The 14508-nt window shown below is 46.1% G+C and overlaps 2 protein-coding genes and 1 pseudogene across 5 annotated transcripts in view; 2 read left to right on the top strand and 1 right to left on the bottom strand.

Moving 5' to 3' along the window:
* Positions 1-8095, bottom strand: part of PAF1 (PAF1 homolog, Paf1/RNA polymerase II complex component) — a 12860-nt gene extending 4765 nt beyond the window's left edge. The window contains exons 1-3 of one of the 4 annotated variants that reach the window (XM_005868823.2): positions 7803-8092; positions 7459-7488; positions 1777-1791 (exon numbers count right to left, since the gene is read on the bottom strand). In XM_005868823.2, the coding sequence (XP_005868885.1) occupies positions 1777-1791; positions 7459-7488; positions 7803-7849 (92 nt within the window). In that variant the 5' untranslated portion in view covers positions 7850-8092. Of the gene's footprint in view, positions 1-1776; positions 1792-7458; positions 7489-7802 lie in introns of all 4 variants that reach the window. The other 3 variants (XM_005868824.2, XM_014541755.1, XM_014541754.1) reach the window with 3 other exon arrangements.
* On the top strand, positions 992-1594 carry LOC102259906 (annotated as a pseudogene).
* A 145-nt stretch (positions 8096-8240) lies between the features above and the next one.
* MED29 (mediator complex subunit 29) lies at positions 8241-12287 on the top strand. Its single transcript, XM_005868822.2, has 4 exons — positions 8241-8596; positions 9118-9176; positions 9464-9548; positions 11972-12287. The coding sequence occupies exons 1-4, from the start codon at positions 8381-8383 to the stop codon at positions 12212-12214; spliced, it is 603 nt and encodes a 200-aa protein (XP_005868884.1). The 5' UTR covers positions 8241-8380; the 3' UTR covers positions 12215-12287.
* The last annotated feature ends 2221 nt before the right edge of the window (positions 12288-14508 follow it).

Below are 14508 nucleotides of genomic sequence, written 5' to 3'. Positions count from 1 at the left end.
CCCAGGGTGGGAATGGCTGGGGGAGTGGGGGGGTCAATCAGGGAAAAAGGAGACATATGTAAAACTTTAGACAATAAGTTAAAAAAAAAATGACCCAACAAGGGTAGTGGTGGCAGTAGCAGCAAAAAAGAAACAAAAACATGACACAGCTACATGTTGCTTACAAGAAACTCACTTCAAATTGAAAGACATATACAGACTGATGCCTGGCCAGTGTGGCTCAGTGGTTGAGCGTTGACCCATGCACCAAGAGGACACGGGTTCAATTCCAGTCGGGACACATGCCTGAGTTGCAGACCCAATCCCCCCGTAGGGGGCATGCAGGAGGCAGGCAATCGATGTTCTCTCTCATTGATGTTTCTATCTCTCCCTCTCCCTAAAATCAATAAAAAAACATGTTTTTAAAAATACATATACCGGCCCAGCCAGTGTGGTTCAATGGTTGCGTGTTGACCTATGAACCAGGAGGTCGTGGTTAGATTCCCATTCGGGGCACATGCCCGGGTTTCAGGCTCAATCCCCAGTAGATCAATGATTCTTTTTCATCATTGATATTTGTAACTCTCTCCCTCTCCCTCTTTGAAATAAAAAAACATATATTAAAGAAAAAAAGGCATATACCAGCTGAAAGTGAAAGGATGGAAAAAAGATACCCCATATAAATAGAAACAAAAGGAAAGCTGGATCCCTGGCCAGGTAGTTCAATTGGTTAGAGCACTGTTCTGATATGCCAAGGTTGCAGATTCAATCCCCAGTCAGGACACATCAACCAATGAATACATAAATAAGTGGAACAACAAATCAATGTTTCTCTCTAAAAATCAGTAAATATAAATGTTTTTTTAAAATATGTTTTTATTTATTTGTAGATAGAGAGGAAGGGAGAGGAAGAGATAGAAACATCTATGAGAGAGAACATCAATCAGTTGCCTCCTGCACGTCCCCTACTGGGGATTGGGCCTGCAACCGAGTCATGTGCCCTGACTGGGAATTGGATGACGCTTAATCCACTGAGCCACATCAGCCAGGCTATAAATTTTTAATAAAAATAAACTGCTGTAGCCATGGCAGCAGCTGAGACTGGTGGGCCAGGTACCGCTGCCGCGGACCAGAGAGAAACTACCTGCCAACTTCAGCCTGGGCTGTTTGCCACTGTTGCAGGGTCGGAAGCTATGGCCAAGGACATCCTGGGTGAAGCAGGGCTACACTTTAATGAACTAAACAAGCTGCGGGTGTTGGAACCAGAGGTTACCAGACCATAGAGCTCAAGGAAGGGCTTTGTGGACAAAATTGGCCAATTTCAGAAAATACTAGTAGTTGGTTTACTTGAGCTTGTTGACCAACTTGCAAAAGAAACAGAAAAGGAGAAGATGAAGGCCTTTGGAGCTCAGAATTTGCTCAAATCTATAGCAAAGCAGAGAGAAGCCCAACAGCAGCAATTCCAAGGACTAATAGCAGAAAAGAAAATGCAGCTTGAAAGGTATCGGGTTGAATATGAAGCCTTGTGTAAAGTAGAAGCAGAACAAAATGAATTTATTGGCCAATTTATTTTTCAGAAATGAACTGAAAATTTCATTATATAGCAGGAGGGCAGATAAAGCAATAAATTATTGTTTTCAAATGGCAAAAAAAATAAAATTTAAAAACTGGAGTAGCAATAACCATATCAGACAAAACAGACTTTAAAACAAAAAATGTAAAGACAAACAAGGACACTACATAATTACAGAGGGTAAATCCAAGAAGAGAATAAAGCAATTGTAGATATCTACATACCCAACATAGGAGCACCTAAATATATAAAGCAAATATTAATGGACATAAAGGGAGAAATCCACAGTAATAAAATATAGTAGGTAACTTTAATACCCCATTCACATCAATGGATAAGTTCATTGAGACACAAAATTAATAGGGAAATAATGGCCTTAACTGTCACATTAGACCAGATGGACTTAATGGACATTTATAGAACATTTCATCCCAAAAGCTGCAGAATGCACATTTTTTAAATGCACATGGCACACCCTTCAGACTAGGACCACAAAACAAGCCTCAAATTCAAAAAGATTGAAATCATTATCAAGCATCTTTTCTAACCTCAATATCATCAAACTAGTAATCAACTACGGGAAGAAAACTAGGAAAAAAAATACATGGAGACTAAACAACATAATATGTTGAAAGAAAACAACTTTTCAAGATTTATTGGATGCAGTAAGAGCAGCTGTAAGAAGGAAGCTCATAGTTATACAGGCCTACCTCAAGAAATGAGAAAAATCCCAATAGCCCTGGCCAATATGGCTCACTTGGTTGGATGTCATCCTGGGCACCAAAGGGTTGCTGGTTCAATTCCCAGTCAGGGCACATGTCCCAGCAGCAGGCATACAGGAAGCAGCCAATCGATGTTTCGCTCTCACATCTATGTTTCTCTCTCTCTCTAAAAATAAATTCTTGCCCTAGCCATTTTGGCTCCGTGTATAGAGCATTGGCCTGCAGACTGAAGGGTCCTGGGTTCTATTCTGGTCAAGGGCACATGCCTGGGTTGCAGGCTGGATCCCTAATAGGGGTGTGTGCAGAAGGCAGCCAATCAATGATTCTCTCTCATCATTGATGTTTCTATCTCTATCTCCCTCTCCCTTGCTCTCTGAAATCAATAAAAAATATATTTTTTAAAAAGTCAATTCTTAAAAATCTTTTAAAAAGGAAAATCCAAATAAACAATCTAACTCTATACCTAAAGAAACTAGAAAAGAACAAATAAAACTCAAAGTAAACCGAAGGAAGGAAATAGTTAAGATCAGAATGGAAATAAATAGAAATTTTAAAAACAGTAAAAAACATCAATTAGACTAAAAGCTGATTCCTTGAAAAGATAAACAAAATTAACAAACCTTTAGTAAAGAAGACCCAAATAAAATCATAAATGAAAGAGAAGGTACAGCCAACACCACAGATAAACAGAGTCACTCAAAAAATACAATTATAGGCTAACAAATTTGACAATCTAAAAGAAATGGATAAATTTCTAGAAATAACCTCCTTAGACTGAACCAGATTGAAATAGAAAATCTAAACAGAGCAATTACTGGCAATGAAATTGAAGTAGTAATAAAAAAAAACTCTCAACAAATAAAAGTCCAGGACCAAATGGCTTCATAGGTGAATTCCACCAAACATTCAAAGAGTTAACATCAATCCTTAAACTATCTCCAAAAATTGAAAAGGAAGGAACACTTCCAAATTCATTCTACAAAGACAGCATTACCTTAATACTGAAACCAAAGACATTACAAAAAAGGGAGCATTTGAGATCTTGCTCTCCTGCATGTTAGCTTGGCTCAAATAAACTCTTATAAAAAGTAAAAAAAAAAAAAAAAAGAGCCCTAGCCAGTTTGGCTCAGTGGATAGAGCGTCAGCCTGCGGACCAAAGGGTCCCAGGTTCAATTCCAGTCAAGGGCACATATCTCAGTTGTGGGCTTGTGCAGGAGACAATCAATAGATGTGTTTCTCTCACATCCATGTTTCTCTCTTTCCCTCTCTCTTCCACTCTCCCTAAAAATCAGTGGAAAAATATCCTTGGGTGAGGATTAACAACAAAAAAAGAAAATTACTAGCTAATATTCTTGATGAACAGAGATGCAAAAATTCTCAACAAAATATTAGCAAACTGGACTCAACAATACATTAAAAGGGTTATACACCATGACCAAGTGGGATTTATCCCAGTGATGCAAAGATGGTTCAATATCAGTAAATCAATTTGACACATCAAGTTAAAAAAAAAAGGATAAATGCAGAGAAAGTGTTTGATAAAATTAAGCATCATTTTGCCTGGCCGGTGTGGATCAGTGGTTGAGCATCGATCCATGAACCAAGAGGTCACCAGTTCAATTCCCGGTGAAGGCATGTGCCCAGGTTGTGGGCTAATCTACACCAAAGGAGACAAGGATATATAATAAATCCTAGCCACAGCAATCAGACAGGGGTGTGCAGGAGGCAGCCAATAAATGTTTCTCTCTCATTGATGTTTCCATCCTCCTCCCTTCCTCTCTCTCTAAAATCAATAAAAACATTATTTTTAAAAATTAAGCATCATTTTATGATGAAAACTCTACAAAGTGCTTATGGAAGGGACATAACACAATAAAGGCTTATATATGCCAAACCCACAGCTAATATACTCAATGGTGAAAAGCTGAAAACTTTTCCTTTAAGATCAGAAAAAAGACAAGCGCCAAAACCGGTTTGGCTCAGTGGATAGAGCATCGGCCTGCGGACTGAAAGGTCCCAGGTTCGATTCCGGTCAAGGGCATGTACCTGGGTTGCGGGCACATCCCCGTTGGGGGATGTGCAGGAGGCGGCTGATCGATGTTTCTCTCTCATCGATGTTTCTGACTCTCTATCTCTCTCCCTTCCTCTCTGTAAAAAAAAATCAATAAAATATATTTTAAAAGAAAAAAGACAAGGACGCTCATTATCACCACTTCTATTCAACGAGTACTGGAAATCCTAGCCACAGCAATCAGACAAGAAAAAGAAAAAAAAAAAAGGCATCCAAATCAGAAAGGAAGAAGTAAAACTCTCATTATTTGCAGATGACATACAACATATAAAAAACCCTAAATAATCCCACCAAAAAGAAATTAGAATAAATGAATTCAGTAAAGTTGTAGGATACAGACTCAATATACAGAAATCTGGCATTTCTACATACCAATAACAAATGATAAGGAGAAATTAAGAAAAACCCATTTACAATTGCATCAAAAAGCATAAAACGCCTAGGAATAAATTTAACCAAAGGCATAAAAGACCTGTACTCAGAAAACTGTAAGACACTGAAGAAATAAGTTGAAAATGTGAATAAATGGAAGACATACCTTGCTCATGGATTGGAAGGATTAATATTGTTAAAATGTCCTTACTACCTAAAGCAAATTACAGAGTCCATGTTATCCCTATTAAAACACCAATGGCATTCGTCTCAGAACTATAACGAATCCTAAAATTTCTATGGAACCACAAAAGACTCCAAATAGCCAAAGAAATTTTGAAAAAGAACAAAGTGGAAGATGGTTCCATACTCCCTGATAAGCTATGGTATAAAGCTACAATAATTAAAACAGTATGGTACTAGAATAAAACAACATAGATCGCCCAGCCAGTGTTCTCAGTGGTTGGGTGCCGACCTATGAACCAGGAGGTCGAGGTTCCATTCCCTGTCAGGGCGCATGCCTGGGTTGTAAGCTTAGTCCCCAAATGGGAGGTGTGCAGGGGGCTGCCGATCAATGATTATCATCATCTGACGGTTTTCTCTCTCTCTCCCTTCCTTCTGAAATCAATAAAAATATATTTTAAAAAGCCAAAACATAGTTCTAGCCGGTTTGGCTCAGTGGATAGAACCTGCAGACTGAAGGGTTCCAGGTTCAATTCCGGTCAAGGGCACATGCCCAGGTTGCAGGCTCAATCCCCAGTAGGGGGTGTGCAGGAGGCAGCCAATCAATGATTCCCTCTCATTGATGTTTCTACCTCCCTCTCCCTTCCTCTCTAAAATCAATAAAATATATTGAAAAATAATAATAAATTTAAAATATAAATAAATACAAATAAACAAATGGGACTACATCAAACTAAAAAGGTTTTGCACAGCAAAAGAAACCATCTACAAAATGAAAATACAACCTACTGAGAGACGACTTTCACAAATGATATATCCAATAATGGGTTAATATCCAAAATATATCAGGAACTCATACAACTTATCAAAACAAAACAAAAACAAAACCCACGAACACACACACAAAAACAATCCTAATATATAAAAACCCTGGGTCCATCAGCACTGGGTTGCCATGGCGACCCAGCACTGACTGCTGTGGCTGCAGGCATGGTGACCCAGCACTGACTGCTGAGGGGGCTGTGAATCAGGCCCGGTGAGAGTCCTGAAGAGAAAAGCAGGGTCTGATCCATAGCCGTTGTGGCAGCTGTTGATCAGCACTTGCCTCTCTCTCTCTCCCTGCGGTTGCCAGCAGCCGCGCCTCCATTTCTCTCCAGGCCTCCACCCAGGCTGCTGATCAGCCCCACCTCTGATCAGGCCCTGCTGATAGGCCCAGAGACGCTGACTGGCATAGAAACCGATCAATCAGAACCAAATGTGGGTGAACTGTGAGGAGCCAATGGCTGCCTAGGAGGCGGAGCTTTTGACACTGACTGGCATAGAAACTGACCAATTAGAACCAAATCGGCCAGCAGAGGAGGGCAGTTGGGGGCGAGATCAGGCCTACAGGAGAGGGCACTTGGGGGTGATCAGGCCGGCAAGGGAAGGCAGTTGAGAGGCGAGATCAGGCCAGCAGGGGAGGGCCATTGGGGGCGAGATCAGGCCGGCAGGAGAGGGCAGTTGGGGGCAGGCGAGATCAGGTTGGCAGGGGAAGGCTATTGGGGGCAAGATCAGGTTGGCAGGGGAGGGCAGTTGGGGGCGATCAGACAGGCAGGCAGAGAGGTTAGGGGCAATCAGGCAGGCAGGCAGAGGGGTTGGGGCAGGCAGGCAGAGGCAGTTAGGGGCAATCAGGCAGGCAAGTGAGCGGTTAGGAGCCAGCGGTCCCAGATTGCGAGAGGGATGTCCAACTGCCGGTTTAGGCCCAACCCACAGGAATCGGGCAGTCGGCCATCCTCCAAGGGATCCCCAATCGGAGAGGGTGCAGGTTGGGCTGAGGGAACCCTCTCCTCTGTGCACGAATTTCATGCACCGGGCCACTAGTCCATTTATAAATAGGGAGAGGACCTGAATAGACATTCTCCAAAGAGGACGAACAGATGGCCAACAGACATATGAAAAGATGCTCAACATCATCAGGGAAATGCAAATTAAAACCACAATGATTGTCACCACCTGTAAGAATGAACAAATAAATGCTGGTGAGGATGTGGAGAAAAGGGAATTCTCATACACTGTTGGTGGGATTGTAAATTAGCACGGCCACTATGGAAAACAATACGAAGATTCCTCAAAACATTAAACCCTACGTTCACTGCAGCATTACTAGTAATAGCTGAGATACAGAAGCAACCTAGATGTCCATCAATAGATGACTGGATAAATAAGATTCAATATATATATTGAAATATTATTCAACAATAAAAAAGAATAAAAATTTGCCATTTGGGACAACAGGGGTGTATCCAGACGGTATTATGCTAAATGAAATAGAGAAACAAATGCCACATGATTCCACTAAAAAACCCCACACAAAACAAATGAATAAACGAAACAAAATAGAAACAGACCCATAGATATAGAGAAGAAGCTAACGGTTGCCAAAGGGGAGGAGGATGGGGGTTTGGGAATAAAAAAATAAAAACCGCTGATACATTGGGTGTGGAAACTGGCCCTTGCTGCCCACCTGTTTCCCACCCCCCATTGGCCCACCCCTTTTAGGAAAACAGAATGGGGCTCACCTCTCAGGCAGAGTCCGATGGGAATTGGGCCTGGTGGGTAAGAGAGAGAGAGACATTGGTAGAAAGAAGGAGAAGACGAAACTGACAGGAGTGAAGGGGGCATCTCCAAGTTTTTAAAAGAGGATTGCCTTTCTGAATAAAATCTCCAAGAGTTTAATTCTCGAACTCCATTGGGCGGGGAAAGGGACAACACCCCATCCCTAAAGAAACCCCTCTCTTCTGAGTGCTCCGTGACGTCACGGACAGACCTGGGGGGCTAGCGACGCTAGAAGTAGACTCTGAGCCCGACCCCCCGCCTCGCCGAAACCTGGACAGACAATAAAGCTAAAAGGTGAAGCGTTTACCTGTGGCCATCTTCCCGCTGTGCCTGGGTCTGGATGGTGGGCGCCATGGCGACGAGGCGACAGCAGTCCGGACCTGGCCGAGCCGCGGGGAGACAAGCTGGGGCTTGCCGACTTCGACCGACACCTAATCCGAGGCAGCGCTCGGGCCGGCGCCCCGGTCCGTGAGGCCAGCGTCGGGATGAGGTGGGCCAGTGCGAGGAGTTCCACGGGAGACAGGTAAACGCGCAGCCGCCGACTCTGCGGACCCACCAACCGCCGCCAGGAGAATGGGCACGGACAGAGCCGCGAAGTCTTCTGGGAAATAGAGTCCGGGTTAAACCCACACCCGGATTGGTCAGCAGCTGGGAAAGGGGCGGAGCGAGAGAAGAGGCTTTTGTGATTGGTGAATAGGTATCTTTAGTAAGGGACGTAGGATTTGGGAATCACGTCTTGGAAGCGCCTTCTTTCCTCCCATTGGCTGAATTGTTTGAGTGGCGCTAACTAGCAAACCGGGCCTGGAGCGGAAGACGCTAAAAAGAAACCTGAAGACGCACTTGTGACTTACTTATGACGCACTTCCGGCGCGCTAAGTGGGGAAAATGGCTGCGTCTCAGCCGCAGGTTCCAGCGACTTCTTCCGCTGCTGGTGTGTCGGGTCCAGGTTCAGCTGGTGGCCTGGGTACCCAGCAACAACCGCAGCCACCTACACAACTGGTGGGGTCCGCCCAGAGCGGGCTTTTGCAGCAACAGCAACAAGACTTCGACCCTGTGCAGCGGTATAAGATGCTCATCCCACAGCTGAAGGAGAGTCTGCAGGTGATCCGCCGAGAGCTGCTAGACGCTAGCGGGGTTTGGTTCTCTGACTCAAAGGAGGCAGACGGGGGTGCTGCTTAGGGAAGCAGCGAGCAGAAGGAGCGTTAGGCAAAGGGAAAAGGGGTGAGGTGAGACTTGGTCTTCGTGGGAGCAATGCGAGTGTTGAGCCTGGGATTGGCCAGAACTCGAGTGGGAGGGAGTTTAAAGGAGACGCCGGGCTCTGGTCGTTAAGGCCTGAGGAATTGACGGCTTGTACAGAGAGATTCTGATTGTGATTGGTGGATGAGGGGGGACCCTAAGGTATGTCGGGAGGTCATTGACGAGAACCCCAGATGACAGCGGGCCGCTGGGAAAATACAGGTGTTTATTTAAAGCTATAGAAATGGAAACGGGAGTTACTCTGGAGTTACAGGAGGAGAAGTGGCAAGTGAAGAGGAGGCCTGAGATTGGGTCTGAGGAGTGTAGAGTACCACACGTGTCCCCTTCTCTTTCTCCATCTCCCGCATCTTTTTTTTTAAAACTAGACTTTGATGAAAGTTGCAGCCCAGAACTTGATTCAGAACACTAACATAGACAACGGACAGTAAGTGTATTCCCGTTTCCCAGGATCTCCATCCATGTCCACCCCATTCTTAGAAACTCATTCCCCAAGCCCCACCCACTCACCTTCCTTTCCTCCTATTTTCAAGCCCGGTTCCCTAGCTCCTGGCCTTGCTCTTTCTCCCTCTGCTACTACTGCCAATCCCCTAGTGCCTGCCTCTGGGAACCTGTGCCTTTACCTGATTTCCTGATGGATACTTGATTGCGTAGACACTCATGTCCCAGAGACTGAAAATCATCCCTCAGTCTCCTTCTTTTCCCGGGCTATAGAAAAAGCAGTGACGGACCCATACAGCGCTTTGACAAGTGTCTGGAGGAATTCTACGCACTCTGTGACCAGCTGGAACTCTGCCTGGTAAGCGGCTTCCTAGACACGGGGTGACCACAACCCTAACTCAATCCCTGGGTCTTCAGGAATTCTCAGTCAGTCAACACAACACACAGTGAGCACCTGCTGTGAGCCAAACCTGTGCTTCAGTTGATGTTGGGCACCCGGTGTTGCCCTGATCTTAGCCCTCACAGAGCTTCCAGTTCAGTGCGGTGACATACGTCCCCAAATAATGATGGCTCAGAGCACTAAGAGTTGTGATGGGAGAAGCCTCGGTTTCAGAGTTCAGGGTTCAGATGGGGTTGGGGACACGGTTAGAGAGGTCAGAATTAAAATCAGGGAAGCTCAGGAGGCTGTGGAAGCCCAGAAAAGGCATCTAACCCTGCCTGGGGTGGTGCCAGGGAGAGAGTGGCTCAGGGAAGGCTGTTGGTAGAGAGCAGATTAGAGGCGAGGCAGTAACAAAAATTGAAGAGGGGCAGGAATTGAGAAGAGGGCAAGTAGCAAAGAGCACAGCATCTGAAATCAGATGGACCTCCAACCTCTACTTCTGACCCATGGGTTCCTCCCTAGGAAAATGGATTTTCAGGAGAAACTCAGCAAGTTCATGCATGTACTAGGCACATGACAAATGTTTCCTGTAGTATCATGTTGTCATCATTGTTTTTGTAGTATCATCGTCATCATTATTTTGAATTAGATTTTAAAGTCAGAGTTTGAGAAGACTGGTAGTGGTAGAAAGGTATTCCAACCAAAAGGAACAGCTTTTGCTTTAGGAATGTCATGAAATACAGTCTGACTGAGGTGTATTTGGCATTGGGGTTTGTTGATTTTTTTTTTTTAAGTGCTAGTGGTAAGATTTATTAGGATAAAAGAGGCAAGATCATAGCAATGGGAATAAACCTAGACTGGGATGCCTAGACTCAGAAAGGAAAGTTAAGAGGCAAAAGGAGAGGCTTTAAAGCCCACTGCACCCCCAGTAGCAAGGCTCATGGGGACCCTTAGAGTTTAGGAGAAAAGAAAGCAAAATATGGCCCGGGGGGTAGGAGGCGGCCGGGGAATGGGGGCAGGTTGGAAGAGGTTAATGGGGGAAAAAGGAGGACCTATGTAATACTTTCAATAATAAAGATTTAAAAAATATATATATATGGCCTGAGGGAAGGAAGGGGAGGTTGCTCCAATGTTGTTGAATTTTGAAAACAGCCCTAAGGGTGCTGGGAAGCCATCCAGGGTTTCAAGCTTGGAAGAACATGGACCCATTGCTTTTTGTTGTTTTCTTTAATCCTCTCCCAAGGATTTTTTTTCATTGATTTTTAGAGAGAGTAGATGGGAGGGGGAGAGACAGAGAGAAATCTATGTGAGAGGGACACATCGATTGTTTGCCTCCCGCACACACCCGACCAGGGATTGAGCCTGCAACAGAGGCACATGCCCTTGACCGGGAATCAAACCTGGGACCCTTCAGTCCTCAAGTGAACACTGTCCACTGAGCCAAACTGGCTAGGGCATTTTATTTTATATTTTTGGGTTTATTTATTTATTTATTTTTTAATTTATTGATTTCAGAGAGGGAGAGACAGAAACATCAATGATGAGAGAGAATCATTGATTGGCTGCCTCCTGCACGCCCCCTACTGGGGATCGTGCCTGCAACCTGTGCATGTGCCCTTTGTCGGAATCGAACCTGGGACCCTTTAGTCCACATGCCGATGCTCTATCCATGAGCCAAACCAGCGAGGGCTTATTTTATGTTTTTATTTCTCTTTAGAGAAAGAGGAAGGGAGAGAGAGAGAAACATTGATCAGCTGCCTTCTGCATGCACCTTCCTGGGGATCGAGCCCGCAACCTGGGCATGTGTCCTGACCGGGAATCAAACCTGCAACCTCTCAGAACATGATCCATTGCATTTTAAAGAATATTCCTCTGGCTCCCAAATGAGGGATGGGTTAAAAGGGCCAAGGGTGGAGGCTGGGATTTCAAGGAGACAGCCATGGCAGGATTTAATGGGCAAGGCTCTGGCGAAGGGCAAATGAGCTACTCAGGTTTCTGTACAGCCATGGAACTGATGGGTTGTGAGAGGAGGAGCCTCCAGGATGCAGCCCAGGGCTCTAGTTGGAGTGGTTGGGTCATTAGTTAGACAGGGACCCAGGAAGAGGAGCAGTTTGGGGTTGCGGAGAGAGCGTCAGAGCTCTGGAATTTCAGGGGAGGCTGGGGACATACATGTACTATCATCAGTGCAGAGGTGGGTTCTGAGTAGTGTGTGGGGATGAGATAGCCCCAAGAGGGCATAAGAATGAGAGGAGGTGGGCCATGCAAAATGCTGCATTTAAGGCTTGGATAGAGCAAGTACATAGGAGTTCAGAAGCCTGCATGCTACCCTAGGCTGGTTCTTGGGGCAGGGTTGGGAGTACCCAGAATGAGGCTGATGCTGCACCTTGCCTGCCTGTCCACAGCGCCTGGCACATGAGTGCCTATCACAGAGTTGCGACAGTGCCAAGCACTCTCCCACGCTGGTGCCCACAGCAACCAAGCCAGATGCAGTACAGCCTGACAGCCTACCCTATCCTCAGTACCTGGCAGTCATCAAAGCCCAGATTGCCTGTGCCAAGGACATTCACACCGCTCTGCTAGACTGTGCCAACAAGGTTACTGGGAAGACTTCTGCACCACCTACTGGCTCTGGGGGTGCCTTGTGAGCTGGCAGGGCTGGGAGTGAGCAACTTGTGGGGGAGAGGGACAGGGAAGGAATGAAGAGTGACCTCAAAGCAGCTTTGTCTCTGACTTTTCTTCCCACCTGAGTTCTTGGGTGACAGCCAGCAGGGGGCAGCAGAGGCCACGGGGAAGAGGGGGTGGGGAGCCACTCTGTGGGTGGCCTGCTCTCCCTAGGGAGTGTGGACTTTGGACTGTGCCTGTGGAAAACCTCTTCCTGGGATGCTTCCACTATCTACCCTGAGTTTGAAACCCTAACTGTGCCCCTGTCCCTCTGTCCTTACTTGACTCTGTCCCAGTATGGGTGTGGTCTCTGTGCTCCTTTTTCTAGCTGTTCCCTTGTGTGTCTCTGCTGCATGTATCTGTTATCTCTCTCATTCAGCCTTTTTGTCCATATGTCTGTCTCTCTGCCTCTGTGGTTCCATGTCTCCCAATCGCTGACCATCTTTCAGTCCCCCTTTGCTGGCCTCTGCCCCCAACTCCTCACTGGAACTCTGTGTCTGTGAAGGAGACCAGATTCTGGGAGCCAGAACCTCTGGGATACCAAAGGCGAGGGGAGGGAGCTTCATTTCCAGGAGCTAGCTAACAGCCAAGCCGAGGGATCCCAGGCACCTCCCATGTCAGCCCAGCCCCCAGTATCCTTGGCCCAGGAAAGGGGAAGTAATGGGGTCCAAGCCCTGACCTCAGCATGCCTGGTTGGGGAGCAACTCAGGCCCCCACCCGTACCCAGGGCCTGCGTCAGCATCACTTAAACTGGGGGCATTGTGCAATCTGTGGTGAAGCCTTGGCCCAGCTGGATGCCTGGGTCACCATATTTTTAGGCCCAAAGGAGAAGTGAAAGGGCCTCAGAAGGGGTGAATCATCTGTCCTGGGGAAGAACCCAGGTGCCTTGCCTGGGCCCCAGCTCTGGGAAGCAGGCCTTGGGGAGGGGGCTTCAAGGAGGGAGTGCCCTACCAGGCTCCCCGCTTCTCTGAGAGCAAGCTTTGGAGAGCTCAGCCATGGCCTTCAGGCCTAGGCAAGTGTAGGGTGTAGCTGCCAGCCCAGGCCTAGTTGGAGGGGTGTGAAAGGCTCCAGTGACTCAGCCTGGTTGGGGAACTGCCCCACCCAACATCTTCTGTGCCCTGATTCCCATGTTCCTGCCCAGAGGCCTCTTGTTCTGTACCCCGCATCTGCAAGGAAAGCCCAGGAACATGGAGACCCATGATTTACCCAAAGCCCAAGTCCCCACACTGGAGTCCTTGGAAATGGCCAGCCGTGTGGGTGTGGGTATGGGGCAAGTAGGACAGGCCCACGGGAAGGGCAGCAGATCTCTGGGTCACTAGCTGAAGCTGCTGTCCACAGGTAGAATTTCTTCCTCAGGGAAGCCACATTTCTGCCCATTTATTTGACTGAATCAACTCCCCAGGTCATCTAGGGTATTTCCTTTACTTAAAGTGAACTGATTATAAACTTTAATCACATGTACAAAATTCACAGCATCATCTAGATTACGGTTTGATTGAATAACAGGGGACTGTAGCCTAGCCAAGTTGACATGTAAAACTGACCATCATAATCTAGTCCTTGTCGATTTGGCACCCATACACATCTAATTAACCATAGTTAATCTCTAATTAAATACAAGAACAAAGTCATCTTCCCACCTAACATGATGCAATTATCTGTACAGCCAGAAATGCACTCTTTACCCCAAAGAGCCCCCTGGCTCCCAGCCTGGGGTACATGATGTATATTAGTGGGAGATGTAGGTCACAGCACACACATTCAGGAGACATGCACAACTGTCCTGTGAGGTGGAGTCAGCACAAGAAACTTACTAAGAAAATCATAAGGAATGAAAAATACAGTATTTATTTAAAAAAATCCACATGTGAGTGGACCTGCCCAGTTCATGGGTCAGCAGTATGTCAAATAGAAGTTCCAAGAAGAAAAATAAAGCAGAAAACTGGGATCAAAAGTAGAGAGAGACTTTTGATTGGGGGAAGTGGGGTGGGGAGTAGGAATAAATAACACATGCAAAACTTGCATGTGAAGAATTGTTACTTTATTGAGAAAGTTTGAGAGCATCTTTGACAGAGGATATGAAGGCCTCACTGACAAGATTGACTTGAAGGAGAGCGAATAAGTTATGAAAATAAGGGCATTGAGGGAAACAGCATTCCAGGAAGAGGGCATGGAATGGCAAGTGCAAGGCCCCGAGGCAGGAATGTGACAGTGTTTATGGAATAATGTGGAGGCCTGGACCATAGTGAAGGAGCTCGAATAGAAGCCAAGACAGGAT

The sequence above is a fragment of the Myotis brandtii genome, unplaced genomic scaffold (assembly GCF_000412655.1).
Source record: "Myotis brandtii unplaced genomic scaffold, ASM41265v1 scaffold277, whole genome shotgun sequence".
Lineage (NCBI taxonomy): Eukaryota > Metazoa > Chordata > Mammalia > Chiroptera > Vespertilionidae > Myotis > Myotis brandtii.
The sequence above is the reverse complement of the archived record's forward strand: the minus strand, read 5'-3'. Positions and strand labels throughout refer to the sequence as shown.

Excerpts from the sequence above, each read along its gene's own strand:
- MED29 (XM_005868822.2), top strand. The coding sequence starts at position 8,381 with ATGGCTGCGTCTCAGCCGCAGGTTCCAGCGACTTCTTCCGCTGCTGGT. Across the intron at positions 8,597-9,117 it reads AGCTGAAGGAGAGTCTGCAG|ACTTTGATGAAAGTTGCAGC; the intron begins GTGATCCGCCGA and ends TTTTAAAACTAG. Across the intron at positions 9,177-9,463 it reads ACTAACATAGACAACGGACA|AAAAAGCAGTGACGGACCCA; the intron begins GTAAGTGTATTC and ends CCCGGGCTATAG.